The sequence below is a fragment of the Lissotriton vulgaris genome, chromosome 12 (assembly GCF_964263255.1).
Source record: "Lissotriton vulgaris chromosome 12, aLisVul1.2, whole genome shotgun sequence".
NCBI classification, from domain to species: Eukaryota; Metazoa; Chordata; class Amphibia; order Caudata; family Salamandridae; genus Lissotriton; species Lissotriton vulgaris.
The window spans coordinates 748,892,977-748,915,725 of record NC_141700.1 but is presented as its reverse complement, the minus strand read 5'-3'; the positions used below and the strand labels follow the sequence as shown (position 1 = coordinate 748,915,725).

General features: G+C 41.0%; 1 protein-coding gene across 1 annotated transcript in view; it reads left to right on the top strand.

The window, feature by feature from the left end:
- Window positions 1-4,854: 4,854 nt before the first annotated feature.
- The window catches only part of LOC147678569 (extracellular calcium-sensing receptor-like), a 43,689-nt gene continuing 25,794 nt past the window's right edge, over window positions 4,855-22,749 (top strand). Inside the window, exons 1-2 of the mRNA XM_086945697.1 lie at window positions 4,855-5,093; window positions 13,403-13,673. Coding sequence (XP_086801823.1) covers window positions 4,855-5,093; window positions 13,403-13,673 — 510 coding nt within the window. The remainder of the gene's footprint in view (window positions 5,094-13,402; window positions 13,674-22,749) is intronic.

Below are 22,749 nucleotides of genomic sequence, written 5' to 3'. Positions count from 1 at the left end.
GGACTGGAGGGAGTGCATTAGATTGGAATGGAATGGAGTGGACAGGAGTGAGGTGTATTGAACTGAAATTGGGTTCATTTGATTCGGGGTGAATTGAAGTGTGGAGTGTTACCTGGATTTGATTGAGGTAGTGGACTGACCTGGGCTGGGTTGGATTTGATTGGGGTAGAGTGGGATGCATTGAGGTAGAGTGGTGTGGATTGGACTGCGGTGGAGTGAGCTGGATTTGAGTGGAGTGGACTGGGTGGGGTGGATTAGATTGAAGTTGGCTGGAATGTGGTAGGGTAGAGGGACCGGATTGTGTGGATTTGAATGGAGTGGAGTGCATTGGATTGAGTGGGATGAAGTGGAGTGGGGTGGGGTGAACTGGGGTGGAAAGGAGTGAGGTGAAATGGAGTGGGGAGAATTGGATTGGAGTAGATTGGAGTGGGGTAGACTGTATTGGCATGGGAAGGGGTGTAGGGGTGAATTGGAGTGGACTAGATTAGATTGGATTTTAGTGGGGTGGATTGGATTGATTGTGGTGGATTGGGATGAGTGAGTTGTTTCGGGTAGGGTTAACTGTATTGGAGGTGAATTGGATTTAGGTGGATTGGATAGGAGTGGGGTAGATTGGATCTGGAAAGACAGGGTTGGATTGGAATGGGGTGGGTTGGATTAGATTGGAATGGAGTTCGGTTAGTTAGATTGGAGTGGGGTGTATTGGATTGGGATATGGTGAGGTGGAGCAGATTGGAGTGAGGCTGATGGAGTGGTGCAGAATGTTTTGAATTGGCATGGGTCAGATTGTTTTGGATTGGAGCAGGGGAAATTGGAGTAGGGCAGATTGCTTTTGATTAGCGTGGCAAAGATTGCCTTGGATTGGCGTAGGGCAGATTGGAGTAGGGCAGATTGCTTTGAATTGGAGTGTGGCAGATTGATTTAGATTGGAGTGGAGAAGACTGTTTTGGAATAGTTTGGGGCAGATTGGAGTGAAGCTGATTTTTTGGGATTGGAGTGGGGTGGATTGGGGTAAAGTGTATTGGGCTGGATTGGGGTAGATTAGATTGCAGTGGATTGGATTGATTTGGGGTGAATTGAATTTGATTGGGGTTTGTGGTGGATTGGAGTATGGTGAATTGAAATGAGGTGGATTGGAGCGGGGCAAATTGGAGTGGGGTGAATTGGAATATGGTGGTTTTGAGTGGGATGTTTTGAGTGGGTAATTGGAGTGGGCTGAATTGAAGTAGGGTGGATTGGAGTAGGGCAGAATGTTTTGGATTGGAGTGGGACAGACTGGAATGGGCAGATGGTTTTGGATTGGAGTGGGAAAGAATGGAGTGGGATGATTGGAGTGGGGACAATTGTTTTGGATTGGAGTTGGGGAGATTGGAGTTGGTGGATTGGAGTGGGTAGATTTTTTGGAATGGAGTAGGGCAGATTGAAGTAGGATGCATAAGAGTGAGGCAAACTGTTTTGGATTCGGGTAGAGTGAATTGGAGCAAGGCAGACCAAGTGGCACAGACTGTAGTGGGGCAGACTGGAGTGTGACAGATTGGAGTGGGGCAGATTGTTTTGGATTGAGGTGGGGTGGATTAGAGTAAAACAGATTGTTTTGAGGTTGGCTGTGGTGGATTGGAGTGGGGTAAATTGGAATGGAGTGGATGGATTGGGATGAGGTGGGTTGGAGTGTGGTGATCTGGAATGGAATAGAGTGGAATGGAATGGGGCAGATTGGAGTGGGCTGGATTAGAGTGGGCAGATCGGAGTGGGCAGATTGTTTTGGACTGGAGTTGGACAGATTGGTTGGATTGCAGTGGAATGGATTGGAGTGGAAACACTTGTTTTGGATTGGAGTGGGGCAAATTGGAGTGCACATATTGGAGTAGGCAGATTATTTTGGATTGGAGTAGGACACATTGGATTGTGTTGATTACAGTGGGAATACTGTTTTAGATTGGATTGGGGTGGATTGAAGTGGGGAGGATTGGAATGGGGCAGACTAGAGTGGGGCAAAATACTTTGAATTGGATGGTGGTGGATGAGAGTGGGGCAAATTGTTTTGGATTGGAGTGGGGCAGATTGGAGTAGGGAAGATTGTTTTTGATTGGATCGGGGAAGATTAAGGCAGGGCATGCTATTTTTGATTGGAGTGGGGCATATTGGGGTGGGGTACGGTTTTAGATTGGAGGGGTCAGATTGAAGTGAGATACATGGTTTTTGATTGGAGTGTGGCAGCTTGTTTTAGATAGGAGTGGGACCAAGTTTTTTGGATTGGAGCACAGTAGATTGTTTTGAAGTGGGGCAGATTGTTTTGGATTGGAGCGGGTCTGATTGTTTTGGAATGGAGTGGGGTGAGTTGAAGTGAGGCAGTTGTGAGTGGAGCAGATTTGAGTGAGGTGGGTTGGAAGAATTGGAGTGTGGTTGATTGGAGTGGAATGGATTGGAGTGGGTGGTTTGATTGGAGCAGGGTGGGTTGTCTGGGATAGATTGCTAAGGTGGGGTGGTTTGGAGTGGGACAGACTGGAGTAGTGGCAGCTGGCAAGGGACAAGGCTGGCAGGGCGGTGTAGGTGGAGACCAAAAAATTAATTAAAATCCACTTGCCTTTTACCGGCTGGCCGGCCAGCTGTCTCTGCCCTTCAGTTTCTTCTGCTGCCTTCTCCTCTGCTTCCATAGCAGAAGGAAGCATTGTGATTGATATGAGCAACCTTGGTTTGGTGTTCTTATGGGGACTAGGAGGTTTTGCAAGCCTTGTGAGAAAGAAGCAAAGTGTGCTGGACTGTTTGGCCAGCCCAAGAGAGCCAGCCAAGCAGTCATGCACACTTGCAGTTGGCAAACCACTTTTTCTGCATAACCTCAGCCCGCTCCACCCTAACCCAACCATTGGTGAAAAATAAAATGATAATATTCAGGTTATTATCATTTTATTTTTCCACTGCACTACTCCTAAAGCAGTGAGACGATGTTCCCCTGCCTTAGCAGCAGTGCCGCTACTGGATTGAAGCGGAGTGGATTGGGGTGTACTGAACGGTTATGTGTTAAAACATCATTTGAGAAATTACACATAAGAAAAAAAACATAGGTGTTATGCAATAAGATAATCCTCATCTTTTGAGAACAGCCCCAAAAGCAAAAACAAAAGAAAACATGAGTGCAATGCGAGAAAGAAGACTTGACAAAATGTAAGAAAGTTAACTACAGAAAATACATTTTTGACATTTTGTTTGTCCTGTTGTGCACATTTTTGCCATTCACACACCTTCTGTTTGCTGGGCACTAAAAGTAAAAAAAAAATGTACATCAATCAGGAGCAGTGGACAGTCCCTGATTAGTATGAATCAGTCAGTGCTTGATCCCTGCTCCTCAGAGAGGCACAGAAATGATGGTAGGCTTGAATGACAAAATATGAGGCTGTAAAGAAAATTGCCATGCAAGCCAACAAATGGTAAGCACCGGACAGCCTCCAAGCCTTTTGTTAACAGCAGTGTCTTGCAAGCAAAACGCATGCTCCTACACATGCTCTTGAAGGCTCGATCCTAAAAAGTAGTAAGTCCAGCACTGCACATGGCCAACCACCAATGCTGTAATACCCTCCCATATGAAAAAAATAAAAATTAAATTATTTGAAATAGTTAAAAACATAAATAGATGCAAATTTGTTTTAACATATTAATTTTATATATAAATGGTACATGTTTAATATTGATTTATAAAATATTTGAAATACCTATTTTGAATTTAAAAAACGATGTGACAATACATTTCATTAAATTAATCAATTCTGTATATCATATTTACTAATTGTTAACTCACACTACACAATATTTATTTTTTCTTTAGAGGGGAATTACCTGTTTTAATTTAAACTTTAGAAAAAAATATTTTATTTCATTGAATATATTTCAATGAATTAACATTTTATTTCAATATTGATTTAATAGTGCTCCAGCATTTTGTTGTTCTACGTTTAAAGTCAATATAAAAAAGAATTTGCAATAATGAAATATATGTTTAATATTTATTTTCTACTTTTTTTAAATTTATGCACCGCCTTCCCTCTATCAAACCTGGCAATTTCTCTACAATCAGTCTAAAATTATTTGAACTAATGATCACAGGTCAAAGAAGGTATGTGTGTGTAATAGTGACAGAACCTATTACAGACTCTGGGGAGAAAATGCTGATTATCTACTTGTCATCTCCTAAGCCACCATGTCACAACTCCAATTTGTTCAGTGAACACCTCTTCACTTGAGATTTAACAACCATTCAAGATCTCGTGTAAATAAACACAATTACCACCATCCTCTGTGGACCCTCCAGTCTCTCTTGGAAGAACTGTAGGGTATAAAAGTGCATAAGGAACCTTACAGAGAAAGAAATGACCGCTCTGTGATGTAGAACAGCTACACAGTATTAGTGAAATACTTTTTAGACGGTGGACTTTTTAGCTTGTGACAATTTTGTATTGATAGTGCAGCTTCTATTTGACAGCACCCACTGAAGAAAATACCCTTTTCTGCTAACAATTAAGAAACACACATGAACTTACATATAAAGACACTCATACTAATACTAACACACACTCATACAAAAACATCCACTCACACATTTCTTATAATAACATATATTTCTATTCATTCGTACATCACATTGCCTCTAGTTTGGTAATAACATTGTATGCGAATTGCCAGGAGTTGAATGTGATGATGCAATGACGTGCTATGAGCAGGCATACGGCCATAGCAAGAGGTAAAACTAGTACCCTCAACTTTAATGCCACAAACACACTTCAATATAGCAGCGTTTTAGATGAAATATTTATCAAAAAAATGGACAAGACATTTCTTCCCAGAAGCAGATTTATGACATTGATGGCCTTCATCAACAATCTTCTGGGCATACGTGCAGTGGTGCACCTTCTCTTGTCCTGCTTGATGCCAGTGTCTGTTGCCCACAGCACGGTGCCCGGGTGCCAGTTCAATAGAGGCAATGCGAGTGGATTTTCAAGAAGTGGAGACATCTTGATCGCTGGGAATTTCTGGGTCCACTTTTCTGTGGTGCAGAAGGAGATCACCTTCCAAGAAGAACCTGAGCCAGCCCGGTGCCACACGTAAGTCCATTACTACTCTTTAGTGAACACAGGGGCAGACTTACAAGAAAGTGCCGCAGCGTGGCACCACAAGCCATGTAGGTGCACCACACTGCAGCACGTTCAGAGCACTGAAATGCAACATATTTACAATGATATGCTGCAATCCTGTGCTCTTCCCTGCGCTGGCGTACAAACAGCTGCCATGCGCCGGTGCAGGCACCCTTGCACCATGATGCTAGGAGGCCTGCGCCATGGGGAGATTCTTTTTGTGCAGGAAGGGGCACCTTCCTGCATGAAAACAATCACTACAGGTATTTCCCTCTTTCAATGTGTGCTCTGGAATGCAACACGCATTGAAAGAGGAAAAAAACAAGGAGAAATGAAAACATTTCTCCTTGTTGCGCCTCGCTACAACACCCCAGGGTGGCGTAGCATACTGACGCATTTCCAGGTTGACGATTCCCCGTAAATCTAGAAATGTGTCTGGTTCCATGGGTGTTGCCTGGGAACTATTTGGAACGCCGCTTTATTGCAAAGTTCTGTGTGTAAAGGGGCCATATTTAAAAGGACAAGAAAAGCCACGCAGGGTGAGTTTTCCTGTCCTTATAAATATGGGGCAGAGAAATGCGCTGCCAGTGCATCACAAAAAGTGACATACTGGCAGCGCAAGAGGCTTGTAAATCTGCCTCACAATGTTTAAATACTTGTGTCAACTGAACCCCGGAAGCCCTAAAGCCCTCAGTGTTCTGACGAATAACAACAGTGACAGCAGCAATGTAAGATGGTGGTGCAGAGATCTAATACTGTGCAAGGTCAGCTGTCATTAAATGTAAAACAGCACTGTTGACTACTCATGAGTCCTTGGCCACAATAGTCTTCAGTTACAAGGTCTGTTGATGTGAAAGTCACCTAGAACAGCACATATATCAAATCTGCAAGTAAGCATGCATATTGGTTCCTTGATATTTTTCTTCTGTTAATAGTTACTTTTTCATGTCGAACTGTGATGCTCTATCATGTTGTATTTTGTTGCTATTTAAATGTTCATAGTACTTCACATTCTATAATGTAACATTTTGCTTCTCTTATACAACTTAATTAAAGCTAAGAAAACACCCACGCCCCAAAATGGTTCACTCCAGTAGTATTGTAAGGATGTATATTCAATGACTAAGCTGTGCCATTACAATTTATGGCATTCTTTCCTTGTTTATAAATCCACTATTTATAATCTGGGAGAATCAGTGTTTCTGCGTTTGTGCAAAAAAAACTCTGCTTTGGTCAGCTGACCTTATTTTGGGAACAGGTAGAAATGTCATGTTTGGCTTCTAAAGAATTGTAATTTAAAATGCTCTTTAATGGTAAAGTTGGATTTTGAGTCACAATTCAGAACATTTCCCTTTTAGAAAGTTAAGACAAAACTGCAATTGGCAGTGCTGACGATCCTTTCACACATTCAATTCATTTGTGCACATCTTACCTACCTGATTGCCTCATGCTCCATACTGAAAGGTGATAGGCTCTTTGCATGTTTTCATAGAAAACCGACCGAGCAACATTCTCAGTTAAACTAACATTCTCCATTGAAAGGCTTCATTAAATGACATGGATTTACCACACGTAAAAAATCAGACCAAGTGGCATGTAAATGTAAATTGAAAGTATCCAGAGAAAGGCTTCAGGGACAAATCAGCATCTTCCCGGCTTACAGAAAAAGACTGATCCCCCACAGATGTCAGTGGGTCTTCAGCCATTTGGAATTAATTTTCTCAGAAAGTACATATACAAGGGAGAACTGCAAGACCCAGTTATCTGTTCAATAGTTCACATTGAGTTTCCAGCAGTCCTGAGGAGAACCCTCAAGTAGCATTTGATTTGAAACACATTGTCAATGATTAAACAACAGAGAGCACATTTTCAGGGCATCACTAGCGCATAGGGAATAGGGAGAAAGAATGGCATTCAAGATTAATCCCTGTTTTTTACACCTAGTGGGTTGTCAAATTAAGAGCCAGGATACAGGTTTTGTTTTGTCTATATACACATTTGAAGTATCTTGTTTGTTAAAATGTTCATGTACAAGTCATATGCTTTTTTAAATGTTATGTGGGTGACCCACCTTGAAGAATTTTATATAGTGCTTTCTATGTTTGTTGGTCAACTGTCTAGGGTTGTGTTGTGGTAAAAATATTTAATTTTTATGAATATAAAGAAAATAAACAGTGGTAGCAGGAATTCATTCATGTAATCACAAAGAATAACATTGAATGTGTGAAAGGATCGTCAGCACCGGCAATTGCAGTTTTGTCATAGTTTATTGTGGCCTATCCTTGCTCACACATTATTGGCCCAACCCCTGTTCCTGAAAACAAATTTTTGAAAGTTGGTATTTTCTTGTCCTAACAGGTTGGTGCCTGGAGCCTGTGTCTTGAAAGTGAGACAATGGGGACAAGGTGTTGGCAGGATGGGTGCAGCAGAGCTGCTCCAAGCTCCACTTACATTTCAAAGGGCTGCTTCTAGCAAATTCACACACAAAGAAAATTGATACCAGCCTTTTGCCACCACAGACTTCCAGGAGCCTTGGTTCTTTAAGGAAGGATCCTCAAAGATTCAGATGTTCGGAGGGGTAGAAATATCCTCCACTTCAAAGAGTGGCACTAGGTATAAATATTGGCCCTTCAAACCAACTCTTTAATATACTCCTGGACCTACAGAGACCCACTTGAAAAACTGTCTCGTACTTCAAAGGTCTGTCTTGCTGCTCAAGGCCTGCCTTGTAACTCACAAGACTGTCCTGCTAGTACCAGAGGACAGCCATACCGCTTGAAGTTTGCCTTGTTTTCTCGGAGGCCTGCGCTGCTGTGTGAGGCCTGCCTATCTACTTTAGCCCAGGACTATCAGAGCGACTCCAAGGGCTAGTCCACTGGGCTCTTCTGTGGGCTATAGGGACATAACAAGCTCAGATACCTTGAAGGTGTTTCTTCTGCCAAAAAGTGTGACTTAAAAAAATGTCTCTGAAAAATGGCCTGAGAACCGACAGCAGACCCAGACCCTCTCGGCAGCAGAATATCCTGTTCAGGTGGGAATCTTGAAAAAGGAATCTGGCTTCTTGGAGCCCTCATCGCCTAAAGCCTGCAGCTATTAGATTGGAGATGTTTTTTTTTTTTTTTTTTTTTAAAGTGACAAAGTATAAGTGCAGAAACCTTCACCATGACTTTGTCCAGCGGCTCCCCGAGGATGATGTCTCCTCTTTGGATACCACTGGCTGCTTTTCCCCACTGAGCTTTTCCTTCTCAGGAAATTGTCTTCAAAATTTCTTTTAGCACTGCTAAAAGAAATTTTGAAGACATTGTCTGTTCTTTGCCAGAAAAGTTTCTAAGTGTCGATTTTCACAAACTACAAATATTCCTTAAGAATCGCCTGTATGACTTAAACACATTCTTTCAACTGTTTACAGGAGATGCACCAGTGCTGGATCCAGGATACACCACTGAGTAAGGAACAGTAATGAAAACACTACTTACCTGCCAAGTGAATTTCCTCCCATAGAATAATATTGGTGATTCTATATGAAAACTTATAAAATAAAATAATATTCCTTAAAAATCAATACAGTAACCAAAATGCTTTTACTCCACAGTTTACAGGAGATGTCTCAGGACTGAATCTAGGATCCAGTCCTGTGGTTAGAAAAGTAATCCATAAAGTAACTAATTACATTTAACTAGAAATTCACATTGACCTCAATGTTGCATTGTGTTTGAAATTGTGTTGCCAATTGCAACAACTGTAACTACTGTACTTAAAAGTCTATTGCTTATTTGCAAAGAATTTAAACTAAAGTAATTAATTCTGAGATAGTATATTTTGTAATGTAATCTATAATGTAATTATAATGTATTTTAAAAAATAACATATCTAAAAATAGTTTTAAAAAAAGGAGTAAATCAGTATCAAAAAAATAAATATAACAATTAATACATTTAAAAATTGTCATTTACAAAACCTTTGAAATTCACTGAAAAAACCATAGGTTTCAGACATGTTATAGTTAGGAATTTGCATTTAAAAAACCTTTGAAATTCACTGAAAAAACCATAGGTTTCAGACATGTTATAGTTAGGAATTAGCATTTAAAAAAACCTTTGAAATTCACTGAAAAAACCATAGGTTCTAGGGGTGGTATAGTTAGCTGGACATTTCACTCGTACAAAACCATTTAAATTCCTCCGTTATAGTTAGTTGTACTAACTATAACGCACGCCCCCCCAATCCACTGCTGATGATGTCACATATTACATCATTCTTGACATGGTCAGTGACATCACTGAGGACATCTCTATTGACATTACTGATGACATCACTGATGACATCATCCACGTGACAATGTGATACATCTCATCATACACTAGTATAACCTTTCAACACTCATTATAAAACAAGGAGTTCTGTATTTGGAACCATTGACACACCAATACAAGTTTCTAAAAACCCACTCAGTGATTCCTCCATCTACACACACATCTAAACACTTACCTATAGATTCACTCATACATGCTAACAAAGATCAATAGAACACTATTAAATATACTTCATCACCTACATCGACATTACACACCAGCACACATCCTATTGATGTATGCAGTCATCCTACTCACTTATGCAAACAATTTATCATACCTATATTTACTCAGCTACACACTTATACAAACACCACGCTTATACTTCCACTCATTCTTCAATGCAGATTGCTAAATATATAATACACCTTTAAATGTCGAACCAAACCACATTCACTGGATGATGTAATCTGTGATGTAATCAGTGATGTCATTTGAGAAGTCATCAGTGATGTCATCAGTGATGTCACTGACCATGTCATGAATGATGTAATATGTGACATCATCAGCTGTGGATTGCGGGCGTGCAAGCTATAGTTAGTACAACTAACTACAATGGAGGGATTTCAATGGTTTTGTACGAGTGAAATGTCCAGCAAACTATAACACCCCTAAAACCGATGGTTTTTTCAGTGAATATATATATATATTTCTTTTGGGTTTATGATTGATTTGTGACTTTTTGAAATCTGATATGAAGTTATGAGATATACCTTGGAGGGTCCATTGACCGCAAAACATGAATTTGACTAAATGAACTAAGATAAGAGGAAAAAATGAAGTATGAAATTGATATAGGATAAAATAGTATATAAAAATGAGTATAGATAATTAAATGTTTATGGTTGATTTGATTTGAAAAACAGACCTGAACAACATCTAAGGGAGGATAATGGCTGATACACGGCTCAATTTTTGTTTGTAAATCAAGTAATGTAATTCGATTCAAAGTACAAAAAATTGTATGAGTGGAGTGTTTATAATTCATGTACATTTCACAGTTTAGATTTACTTGTGCAATGAGTGGTTAAAATGCCTGTTTAAATTACAATATGCATATAAGTTGATTACATCTCTGTAAATATTATACCACTCAAAGATGGCGCTGGTGAATGTCAGCACGCCAGTAGTCCTTCCTTTATTGTGAGGATTGTTTAAAAACATGTCGATGTCTAATGGCTACCGACATCGAGAAAGGCTGTGTGCCGAAACGCGAGGGCGTCTGTCTTGTCTGTGAATAAAACAACCTTGCAAATATCAACTCAGTGAGTGTGGGTAATTCTTTGACAAAACGGAAGAATTGGAGCATAATATATAAATATATATATATAAAACACAGAAGTTGCCTCCAGAATGAAGCCACAACCACGGCAAGTAGATCCTTTGTTTCGTGAAATGCAGAACAAACAGACCAGCTGCTTCTTTGCAAATGTCTCGAGCCAAATGCGTTTTGAGCGTAACACCGCTCTTGTTCACTGGCAGAAGGGGAAATGTAGCGTACGCACCAACAGCGCAACTTTACATGTCCCGCCTCATTGGGCGTCTGCGCTAAGAATGCTGGTAGTTGTGGTGCATAACAAATATGCTCCCAAGTGGGTTGCATGCCTGGCCCCAAAAAATGTTCAAAAATATTAAATACCCAAGTGGGCTGCATTGAAGTTGTCCAGAATTTCATCATGCCCATACACCATCCACGAAGCGGACTCACCGCCCCCACAGCGTCTATGATTTTTGTCACTGTAGGCCCGCCATGTTAGCACTGGTGCTCCATCGTGGCGGGGCACTCCGCTTAACACAACACACAGAAGTTGCCTCTAGAATGAAGCCACAACCACGGCAAGTAGATCCTTTTATTCACGAAATGCAGGACAAACAGATCAGCTGCTTCTTAGCAAATATCTCGAGCCAAACGAGTTTCGAGCGCAACACCGCTCTTGTTCACTGGCAGCAGGGGAAAGGCAGCGTACGCACCAACAGCGCAACTTTAAATGTCCCGCCTCAGTGGGCGTGTCAGGTCCATGCCAGGTTCCGTCATGAGGCCCCCGTTAGTCCCCATTGTCAAAGGAAGAGTTAACGCATTGTTGCAGTTTCCAATCTGGGGCTCCATCCAGAAACTAGTTCATGTCCGCAGTCAGAGGGAGGGTTGGTTAACGCTTCCTGATTGTGCCGCTGAGGTGTAGGGTTAGCGTTCTAGTCTTTCCAGTTCAGCCCGCCATTTCCTTATCCCGCGCGTTCTATGTGGCGCACTTCAACTGTTCCTTTCCCGCAGTTCGACGCCCCGATTTAGGATCCCGTTAAGTCACTTAGGAATTTCCAGTTTTCTGCCCGTTTTCAGTCAGAAACTCAAAAGACTTCATTTGTGGGCTTAGAGAGCTAGTTTGTCTCTGGTCCAATCTGTTTTCTGCATTCGGTATCCAGCCGCAGCTCCGCTATTCAAGGGTCCAGTGGAGTCGGTTGGAAATCTTGTCAGCAGCATTTATCAGTGGACAATTCCGTTTGGCAAGTATTCTTCTGCTTCACCTCAGCACACTAGCGGTAAGAATATTCTTTCCTCATTTAAGACTTCTTGTGGCGCTTATTCAGGCTAGCGAAATTCTTGAATATTTCCTGTGGCAGTGACATCATTGTCAGGGAGAGTAGTTCAGCTTTACGGACTCTGCCGGCAATGTCAAGGTTCGAGCAAGTATATTAAAGACAATTTTGCAATTGAGAAACAGTAAAGACTCTCTAGTGATTCAGCCTTTATCTAGAGTTCAGTGAGCCTTGGAAGTCTTGTGTTGTAATTCAACTAAACAGCGTCTACGAACTTCTACAAGTAAATGAGAGTATTCATTATATGCATATGGTAATACTGTTGTCTACCACCTCTACTACTCAACTATCTAATAGACATTAACATCAACAAGAGTCCTATTATTCAACAAGTTAAGAACCTTTGGTAGCGGGCTCTACAAGAGAGAGGCAATATCCACACAGTAACAGGTATTGAGAGGTGGAACTGAGAGAGAGAGAGAGAGTAGAATTCCCCAATGTTGTTTGAACGTTAGTAATGATCTGTTAACTGTATCAGGTGTTCACCAGCTACTCGAATTCAAGAGGTAGTGACGAAGACACCGGTGTGGAAGTCTCTCTTTGTTGTTTGTTATCCACTTCCCCTTTCCCTTCCATTCCTGGGCTTGGAGAAATCCGGGTGCAGGGGTGATTGGGAATTTGGAAATATTCATCATAGAAGCCTTGGCAACTTGCTCCCACGGAAATCAGGATAATTCAGGTACTGCTTCTGACAGATTGAAGTGCCTTAAATTACCTTCCATCTGGGCGAGATGGTTGAAGGGTTGGATGTCAAAACCTTGGCTTCGGTGTTAGAGGGATTACAGAAACAATTGAGTGAAACTAGGGAGGAAGTTAGGAAATCCAATCAGGAGGCTAGTTACTTGCATCAGAGAATTGAAGAACTTTCTGAGTCCGCGTCCAAATTTTGGGAGTATTAAGTCATCAGCTTTTGATTCCTCTCCCTCCTCCTCTTCATCTACAGAGTTAACTACACAGGTTGTGCACGCTATGTCCCCTACCATTCCATTGCCCCCCCGAGAGATTTCAGGGAGATCCCCATAAGGCCCAAATTTTTCTTACACAGTGTTCGTTGCATTTCCTTTGCAAGCCCATTTTGTTTAAGGAGGATCAGTCTAAAGTGGCGTTTGTGCTGTCCTACCTGAGTGGCGATGCAGCAGCGTGGTCATTGCCCCTGGTGGCTTGTAATGATCCGGTGTTGTATACATTTTAAGAATTCAAGGCCAAATTTTTGCGAATCTTTGATCGAAGAAACGTTTCACAAACTACAGACAATGAACTATTGGAGTTGAAGCAAGGAAATCGAGACCTGGTGGCATATTTAGCACAATTTAACAAATTAATTGTTGAAACCAGTTGGCCTGAACCCAAGAGGGCAGCAATTTTTTACAGAGGTTTAAAAGATGAATTGAAGGATGGACTGGCTCAGATTCCAAAAAGACCCACCGATGTATCTGAACTTATTGATGTAGTTTTGCAGATTGATCAGCGGCAGGCGGAAAGACGAAATGAACGTCGGAGGGATGTTCGTACTCTCCCACCACGATTTGATTGGGCCAGGCCCGAGTTGGTCAAGAACCCAGAAGGCCAAAGTCATTCTAATGAAAAAGAGAAAAAAGGCGTCAAGGCAAGCTGTGCATGTATTGTGGTCAGTCGGGCCATTTTGTCAAGGAATGTCCGAAGATACCCAAGACCAACTCGTCGGTAAAAGATCGGCTCCACCAGTAGACGGAGTTGCAGAAAAAAGTAGGAGAGGTGCACAAAGAGCCAAGAGGCCAAGAGGAGAACATAAAGAGGCTGGAGGGTTGCAGACGGGGAGGTGGTGGTCCCCGGGGCAGAAGCCCCCCATAATTTTATTTTTAATATAGCCCCCGGGAGGTGGTGGTCCTCAAGGCTGCAGGGGGCCAGGTGGCACCGGCATTTAAATCATGTATCCCAGGGGAGGTGGTGGTCCCTAGGGCTTGGGGGCCGGCGAGCCCTGTCAAAATCATTAAATGCCCTAGAAGGTAGCAGTCCCTGGGGCAAGGGGGGCCTGCAAGACCCCCCCCCCCACATAATTAGGAATGCCTCAGGGAGGGGGCGGTCCCCAGGGCAGGTTGGGGGGCAGGCACCCCCCACGTATTTTTTATGAAAAAGGCCTGTGGAGGTTGTGGTCTCCAGCGCTGCAGGGGGCTGTGTGCCCCCCACATACGATAAACAAGGCCACAGGGAGGTGGCGGTCCCTAGGCAGTTAATTGCCCCTTGGAACTGGCCCACCCGGGAGCCTGAAACAAATGAATCGCGGGAAATAATTTCGGCTGGATTTGCGCACCCGGCGTGAATTTAAATGAAATTATTTTAAAAAATACTTTCTGGGCCCTAGGCGGTCAGGTTGTTTCTACCATGCCTCCTTTTCATTTTTGTAATCCTTTTTTCTACAGATTTTTTGTGACTCAGTTACAGAGTCACAAGATGGCTGCCAACATATTCTGCTTTGAAGTGTTGGCAGATAATCAGAAGTCAGCTCAGTTTCAGGAGGAGTCGCAACTCCTCCTCGGTGCTCAGATATCGCTATTTTTCATTTTAAAATTTCTTAGGAACTACTGAATGGATTTACACCATTAAAAAAAGGGTGCTTTCTGAACCAAGAGCTACCTTTTTGCCAAATTCCGTTCAGCATTTCGGGCTGTAGACGTGTCTAAAGTTCAAATGGAATTGAACATGAGGAAAATGCATTTTAGGACCTCCCTTTTTTCCTCGGCCCCGCTTGACGAATCACCCCGAAACTTGAAGCCAGGCGCTGACCGGATCGGGTCAGTAGTTTTCAAAATTTGGCGAAGATTCGGCAACAGGTGCCAAAGATATTGGCAAATCAAAAAATGCTTTTCCAATGGCCAATGGATAATAGGTCCGAATTATAACTACCCACTGGTGACCGCCAGTAGGTTATATATATACCTGAAAACCACATGTTTTCTGGGACTGGTAGTTCACGAAGTACGCGTGAGCTACTGATGGTGAGCTACAACTTTAAGGAGGAGGTGAACCTTGCTCTACCTGCAAGGGGAGGGACACATATAAAGCGGCTGTTGAAAATGCCCCCTGTTAATTATTTGGCGCTGACGAAGGCCGAGATGGCTGAAATGCATTTGCCTGCAGAATTGAAATAAAGGTGTGCTCCTGTTCTCCGCCAACGCGGTCTCTGCTCTTTCTTGCATTGAGGTTGTTTGTGATATATATATATATATATATATTATATATATACATATATATATATATATATATATATATATATATATATATATATATATATATATATACATACATATATATATACATATTTTTTGTGACTAAATTCAAGGCCCGATAATCGATGCAGGTTCTCAAAGTTCCATCCTTCTTTGGGATGAAGAAAAGGGGCGAAGACACAGGAGATTGTGAGGGTTGGATGAAACCGTTGGCTAAATTTTGTTCTATGTAGTCCTTCAGATGGATGTTCTCTGGTTCAGAAAAGGCATAGATTCGACTGCACGGCAGAGAAGCTCCCGGCTCCAATTCAATCCTACAATCATACTCTCGATGAGGTGGTAATTTTCGAGCTTCTTTCTCATTGAAAACTTCCTTCAGGTCTTGATATTCTTCTGGAATCACAGGAGCTTCCAAAGCACAAATCATCTGAGTTTGATTGGCCAAATTTAATGACATGGTGGAACTGGTGGTCTCTGGTATTGACTGAAAACAATGCTCACAACAAAAATTTGAACTCATTTCTACAGTACGTCGGGACCAATCTATCCGTGGATTATGCTCGGTAAGCCAAGGCAAACCCAGTATAAGCTGAAACTGGGGAGCATCATTGAGATTAAATCGGATGTAACTCCGATGTTCTCCTGGACCCACTAGGGTTATCAATTCCATATCATAGGCTATAGGCCCAGAGGACAAATTTGTGCCGTCAACAGCTCGAACTGGTTCTGGTCTTAACTTCTTTTCAAATTGAATTCCTAAAGATTTGGCAGATTGGATAGCACAAACATTCCCTGTGGCCCCCGAATCAACCATTACAGAAACTTCTTCCAAATGAGTTTTTCCAAACACAATTTTACTAGGCAAGATCAAATGCGGGGCTGCAGACTGTAGAGTATTTGCTAAAAACTGTGGCTTTGGAGTTGTCTCCTCACTCGCTCCCACCAGTTGCACTGTCATCAGTGATATCATCAGTGATGTAATTTAAGATGTCATCAGTGATGTTATCAGTGATGTCACTGACCATGTCATGAATGATGTAATATGTGACATCATCACCAGTGGATTGTGTGTGCAAGAGTTACGGTTAGTACAACTAACGATAACAGAGGAATTTCAATGGTTTTCGAGGTCAGACTTACCCTCGTAGTTCATTAATTAATAAAGAATCACCGCACTCCTCCAGTTATCAGCATGTTATTTATTCAGTGTATTAACCACCATCACCACCACCAATGTTTTGAGCAAGAAATGGTCTTGTTCACAGTTTACGTGAGTCCTTCTTCCACTGTCTTTATATAAACTTGCCATATTAGCCCATTATGAGGCATCATGGGACTGGTAATTCTCAGTTGCCAAAGTCCATTTCTGGAAACATGTGTTCTTGTTCTTTTAAGAGTATGTTATTTATATGTTATTTTCACATATAAGGGAATTAAAAAGACTTCATTCTCTTGTTGAGGGTTGTAATTACATATTCTTGTATATTCCATACTTGGCGAGATATTCCAAATGTCTCCATATTTGACCTTATAAAACATAGTGTTCGTTATTCTGTTTCTACTTCAGCATACTTTCTGCATTTGAAACCATAGTGGTCTTTGATTCTCTAATCAGCATATTATCTTGCTGGTATACTCAGTGCTCTGTAGTATCTCTACCATTTTTATAAACTCAAAATTATGAATGAATATGTAACTCTTCATCCCCGCTCAAGCTCAATGGAATCTTCATCTTGAATCTGATAATAAGCCATGATTCCAGTCTTCTTAGTTGTAGAGTGTGGTTACCACCTCTCTCATTCTTTTTTACAGCTGCGATTCCAAAATACTTGATGTTACGCCAATCAGTTGTGTGTTGTTGGGTTATATGTTTGGAGATTGCGTAGTTCATGTCCTTATTTTGGATCTCCCTTAGATGTTCGAGGATTCTCTTCTTTAGGGGAAAATCGGGCTTCCAATGTACCTCCGGCCACTTCAGCATTCGATCATATAAACAACATATGATGTTTCACATGTTTTTTTGTCTCCAATCTCGAAGATTCTTACTCTGAAGTCCTTAACCTCTTTTATGTCCAAGCCGATTTTGCAGGCTTTGCATTTGTTGCAATGCATGAAGGACTGTTTGTTTTTTGCTGAGCCAATTGCTGGATTTCTCTCTAGAGAAATGGATTCTGGCAAGTTTGTCTTTTAGTGAAAGTACTTTGCAGTAAGTTATCATAGGTCCTTCAACAATTGCACCTCCAATATCAGGATCTTTCTTAAGGACAGACCAATATTTTTGTAGAACTTTCTTGATCTTGTAGCTTTCCTTGCTATATATTGTTCTGGTCTTCTCTGTTTTTGATGTTTTTATATATATTGACCAACGTTGAGGCATGTGTTAACTCCTGAGCCCATTTGTGGCCAGTGTTTATATCTCTATGTTTGTATTTTCTGTTCAAAAACCGTTGTTCAATTTCCTTGAAGACTTCTTGCACCACTTTTTCTGCAGAGCAGTTCCTTCTCATTTGCACAAACTCTCCATACGGAATGCTTTTCATTAGTTGAGTTGGATGAAAGCTCAAACCATGTATATTACTGTTTGAGGCTGTTGGTTTTTGGTAGAGTTTGGTGTGACTTTGGTTGTTTTTGATGTACACACTCACATCCAAAAATTTAATCTGCTGTTTACTCACTTTGTATGTGAATTGTAAACTAATTGAGTTATTGTTCAGGGTCACAAACTATTCTTTGAAGTCCTCTTTGCTGCCATTCCAAATAAAGAAGAGGTTTTCTGTATACCTCAACCACAGTTCTACTTTTCCGGTGTATTTTTCATTTTCCTCTCTCAACTCTATGAACTTCACCCACCAGCCCATAGTGAGGTTCTCATAACTGGAAGAAAATTAACCTCCCACGGCAGCTCTGCCTGTTTGAGCATAGATCTGGTGATCAAAGAGGAAGATGTTGTTTGTTAGACACAATTAAATCATTTGCATGAGAATTTTTGTGTGTTTTACTTCTTAGTTATTTTGTTGTCTTAAAAAGTATTCAATAGACTTTAAACCCAAGTCATGACTGATTGAGGTGTATAATGACACCGCATTTATGGTTACCAAATAAAAACCATTTTGCCATCCAGTTTGGGTGAGTGTTCTTAAAAAATCCACAGTATCATTGATATATGAGCTCAAGTTGGTGCCCATTGGCTATAAGAAATGATCAACATAGATTGAAAGATTTTTACCAAGGGAATTGCAGCTGGGAATAATCGGTCTGCCTGGAGTGTTGATAAGCGTTCTGTGCACTTTCGGCAGAAAGCACATAGTGGGCATGACTGGATTCTCATTGTTTAAGAATAGCGCTTCTTCATCATTCAGTAGTCGCTCTTTTTGCCAATTGCGGATTCTCAAGCCTAAGTCAGGAGTTAGATCATTTATTGCATGTGTTTCCAATTTTTAATAGTGGTTTGTGTCACACAATTGTTGCATAGCTTCCTTTATATAATCTTGTGTGTTCAGAATTACTATATTTCTGCCTTTGTCAGCAGGTTTGATGGTTATTTCTGTTTTTACCCCCTAGTCACGTTTAGAAAATCCAGGTATTTAAGAGACAATTTGGTTCACAGTTATCACAATATTGAAATAGCAAGAACAGCCTTGAAAGCACTTAACAGATTTTTTCCATGCGGTAAGTGCAAGGCATGTAAAAGAAGTAAACACGTTTTGTCTCACACTGTTCCAGGTTTAAGTAATCCAAGTAAAACCATGACATTTCGCACCTGCACTACCCCTTACACGGTATATTGTTTATTATGTCCGTGTGGGCTCCGATACATCAGGAGCATGAATCACATTGTGACAGTATGTATACTGGAACATATGAGGGCTATTGCAAATGCCGACAAGTCCTACCCTGTTGCGAGACATTTTAATAAAGAACATAATCGCACTTGAGATCTCCTTTCACACCACTGCTTGGATCGCATACCACTCAACCCCAGGGGAGGGGATAGAATACAGAGGCTGAGGTGCTTAGAATCGCGCTACATTATAGATCTCCAAAGTAAGAGCTCTTTTGGTCTTAATAGTAGTGAAGAGCTAGCAGTACATCTAGGAGACTGATTATGATATTCATGATTTTTATCTTCATTCCATTTGAGTTTTGTACTTACATGCTTTATAAGTTGATTAGTTCTTCTTTTAACCTTTCCCTTCATGTGCATGTACCACTTGGGTATTGAATATGTTTGATCCATCATGTTCAGTCCTATGAGGTGAAAGTTATGCACTCCTTCGAGCAGAAAAAAGTCTAGTTGGATGCTGTTGCTTTCTAATTAACTGAGGAATGATGTTATACACACAAAATTGCATTCGGGTAATATCAATTGGGAACGTGGACCATCCAGGGCGATATTATGAAGAAAGTTGAAAAAAATCTTTTTGTTCCTATCATTCAAGGCCCATGCAGGGCATTATTTTGAGTGTTTCATGAACTTATACAAGCAATGTGATGAGTACCAAAGTTCCGTAAAAGCCACTTTCATTGCATGCATAGTATTGGTATGTAGATTAATCCTTTGATGGTTTCGATTACCCAGTAATTGACAATGTTTGTTTAAAGGAAATGTATATATAAAATAATGGCGGCTTCGGCGTTTCATGCAAACATCAACAAAGGCAGATTGCCAAAACGCATCTGTATGCCCTGAGTTTTTGGTGAATAATACCTTTGGAACTCCCGCCTATGAGTGCTGTCATCCTTGGAGGGTACGATTACCCAGTGGAGCTGGTAACATTAGAATTTGGGCGTGTCCAGCACCAAATCTAAATCAGCTCATAATTGGCGACTGCTCTAGTCTGGATGGGGCCTTACGTATCCTGTTGAGTAAATATCAACAAATTGAAGTTGTAGAAATAAGTTTATTCATACAAATGAAGCACTCCCTGCATACAGCTCCAATCTCTGAGAAGATCGCCGGTAACTGATCACAATACAGTAAGAGCAAACAGTACAATTACAACCAACTGGTGATGGTCTCGAGTGATGCACAATTGAACAATAATAACACTCGAGACCAAATTGAATAAAAACAATAGCACGAGTCGGCGCGAGTCCATGTGAGGAGTACACGAGGGAAACCTCGCACCAGGCATGTACTCGCGCTGACTCGCGCACAACACAACACACTATAATCCTTACTGGTAACCCTTCTTCAATAAAAACTTTATCTAGGAAACACAGGACCGAATCAGTATCTATCTTCTGGACAATTTTGATAATAGGCCATTTTGAGAAAATATCAATGGCTGCTATAACATACTTGGATTCGTAGCCAATGGGACCCATAATGTCTATGGCAATGGTTTCCCAAGGATTATTTGGAATACTATGTGTACCCATATTGGGTTTCAAAGTAACTAAAGACTTATCTGAATTGGCACATACCACACAATTCCTGACTAATCTTTCGATAAACATGTCCATCCCTGGCCACCAAAATAAATGTTTAACTTGTTGCTTGGTTCTAACCATGCCACTATGACCTTCATGACCCTGCAGAACTATAATTTTCCTTACACCCACTGGTGGTACAATGCGCTCACCTCTTTTAATGATGTTCTCGCAACATGAAAGTTCTGACCTTACTTCCCAGAAGCTTCTCAATTCTGAACTCAAACACTTCTTTTCAGGCCAAGTACCAACTATATAACTGGCAACATTCTTTAAAATCTCATCGTCCTCAAATTTCTCTTTCCACAAGGTCTGATCAATAGAAATGGGACCCTCATCATGGATCATGGCAATCTGGAAATCGTCCCATTCATTATGCAAATCCTCTTGAATAGGTAAAGGCATCCTAGACAAAAAATCAGCAGACACATTTTCTCTTCCCGGTAAATATTGTATATTATAAATAAAATCCTGCAAACGCATGGACATTCGTGCAATTCGGGCTGAAGCTCTTAACATGCCTTCTGTAGTAAGTAGCCGTACTAACGGTTTATGATCACTCCTAAGAGTGCATTCCTTACCCCAGACAAACACTCTGAAATGTTCCAAAGCCCAAATGCACGCTAAAGTCTCCCTTTCTATTGTGGAATACTTTTCCTCAGCAGGAGTAAGTGCCCTTGAATCATGTGCAATGATAACTTCTTTTCCCTCCTTATTCTTTTGAGAAAACACAGCACCTAGTCCTTTTGCGCTAGCATCAGTAGTAATAATGTTTTCCAGAGAAGGATCAAAGCAGGATAATGCACTTGCTGAGCAGATTGCATTCTTCACATCACAGAACTCCTTCTCACATTCACTAGTCCATTCAAAAACAACCCTATTTTTAATTAACTGCCTGATATTATATGTTCTGCACGAGAAGTCAGGTACATACCTAGCGTAGAACTCAACTAACCCTAAAAAGGACCTTACATCGTCTTTAGATAAAGGGTGAGGAGCCGATTTAATCGCTTCTAAAAGTGAAGGTTTAGGCTTGATACCCTCTGCACATAATTCATGGCCTAGGTAATTTACAGAATGTACACCAAATTTGCATTTCTCATGCTTAATGGTAAGGCCATGTACATTAAGTGCATTCAAGACCTCTTCTAAAGCCATAATATGTTTGTCTTTGTCATCATTGAACACCAAAATATCATCCTGAAAACAGATGGCATTTTTACAGTCTTTCAAAATATCTTGCATGACCCTCTGGAAAATTGCCGCTGCGGACGCCAGCCCAAAAGGCATCCTGTTGAATCTGAAACACCCAAATGGTGTAATAAATGCCGTCAAGTCCTTACTCTTTTCATTTAACTCTATCTGGTGATACGTAGCAGATAGGTCAATTGTTGAAAAAATATTAGACCCCCCAACCACAGATAACATTTCGGAAATGCGGGGAAGAGGAAATTGATCTACAACAATATTATTGTTAAGGTGGCGAAGGTCAATGCATAATCTCACCTTGCCATTAGCTCGCCTAGCAACCACTATGGGCGAAACCCATTCAGAGGACTCTATTCTATCTATTATATCTCCTTCCACTAAAGCATTTAATTCATTCCTAACCTCCTCTCTGACAGCAAAGGGAATATTACGAGCCTTATGTATTTTAGGACAAGCATTATCCTTTAAACAGATTTCATGTTTAAAGCTGGTTAACCTTCCAATGTCTTTGGAAAAAACATTTGGAAATTTACTTAACATCAAAGAAGAAATGCCATTTTGCTCATCAATCAACATCACTGGAGTAGGACTATTAGGATCCAGTACAATGTCAAGTTTGCCAAAGTCAAACCAACTAAGGACTGAGGGACCCTTCTTTGAAACATACAATTTTGCAATACACTTTCTGTTCTTAAATCTGAAAACTAAAGTTCTGAATCCTAAGATATCTATCCTTCCACCAGAATATCCTTCAGGATTAATATCACTTTCTTCTAAGTGACTGCCAAGTCTAGGTACAAACAATTTTTTCCAGACAGATTCACACACTATAGA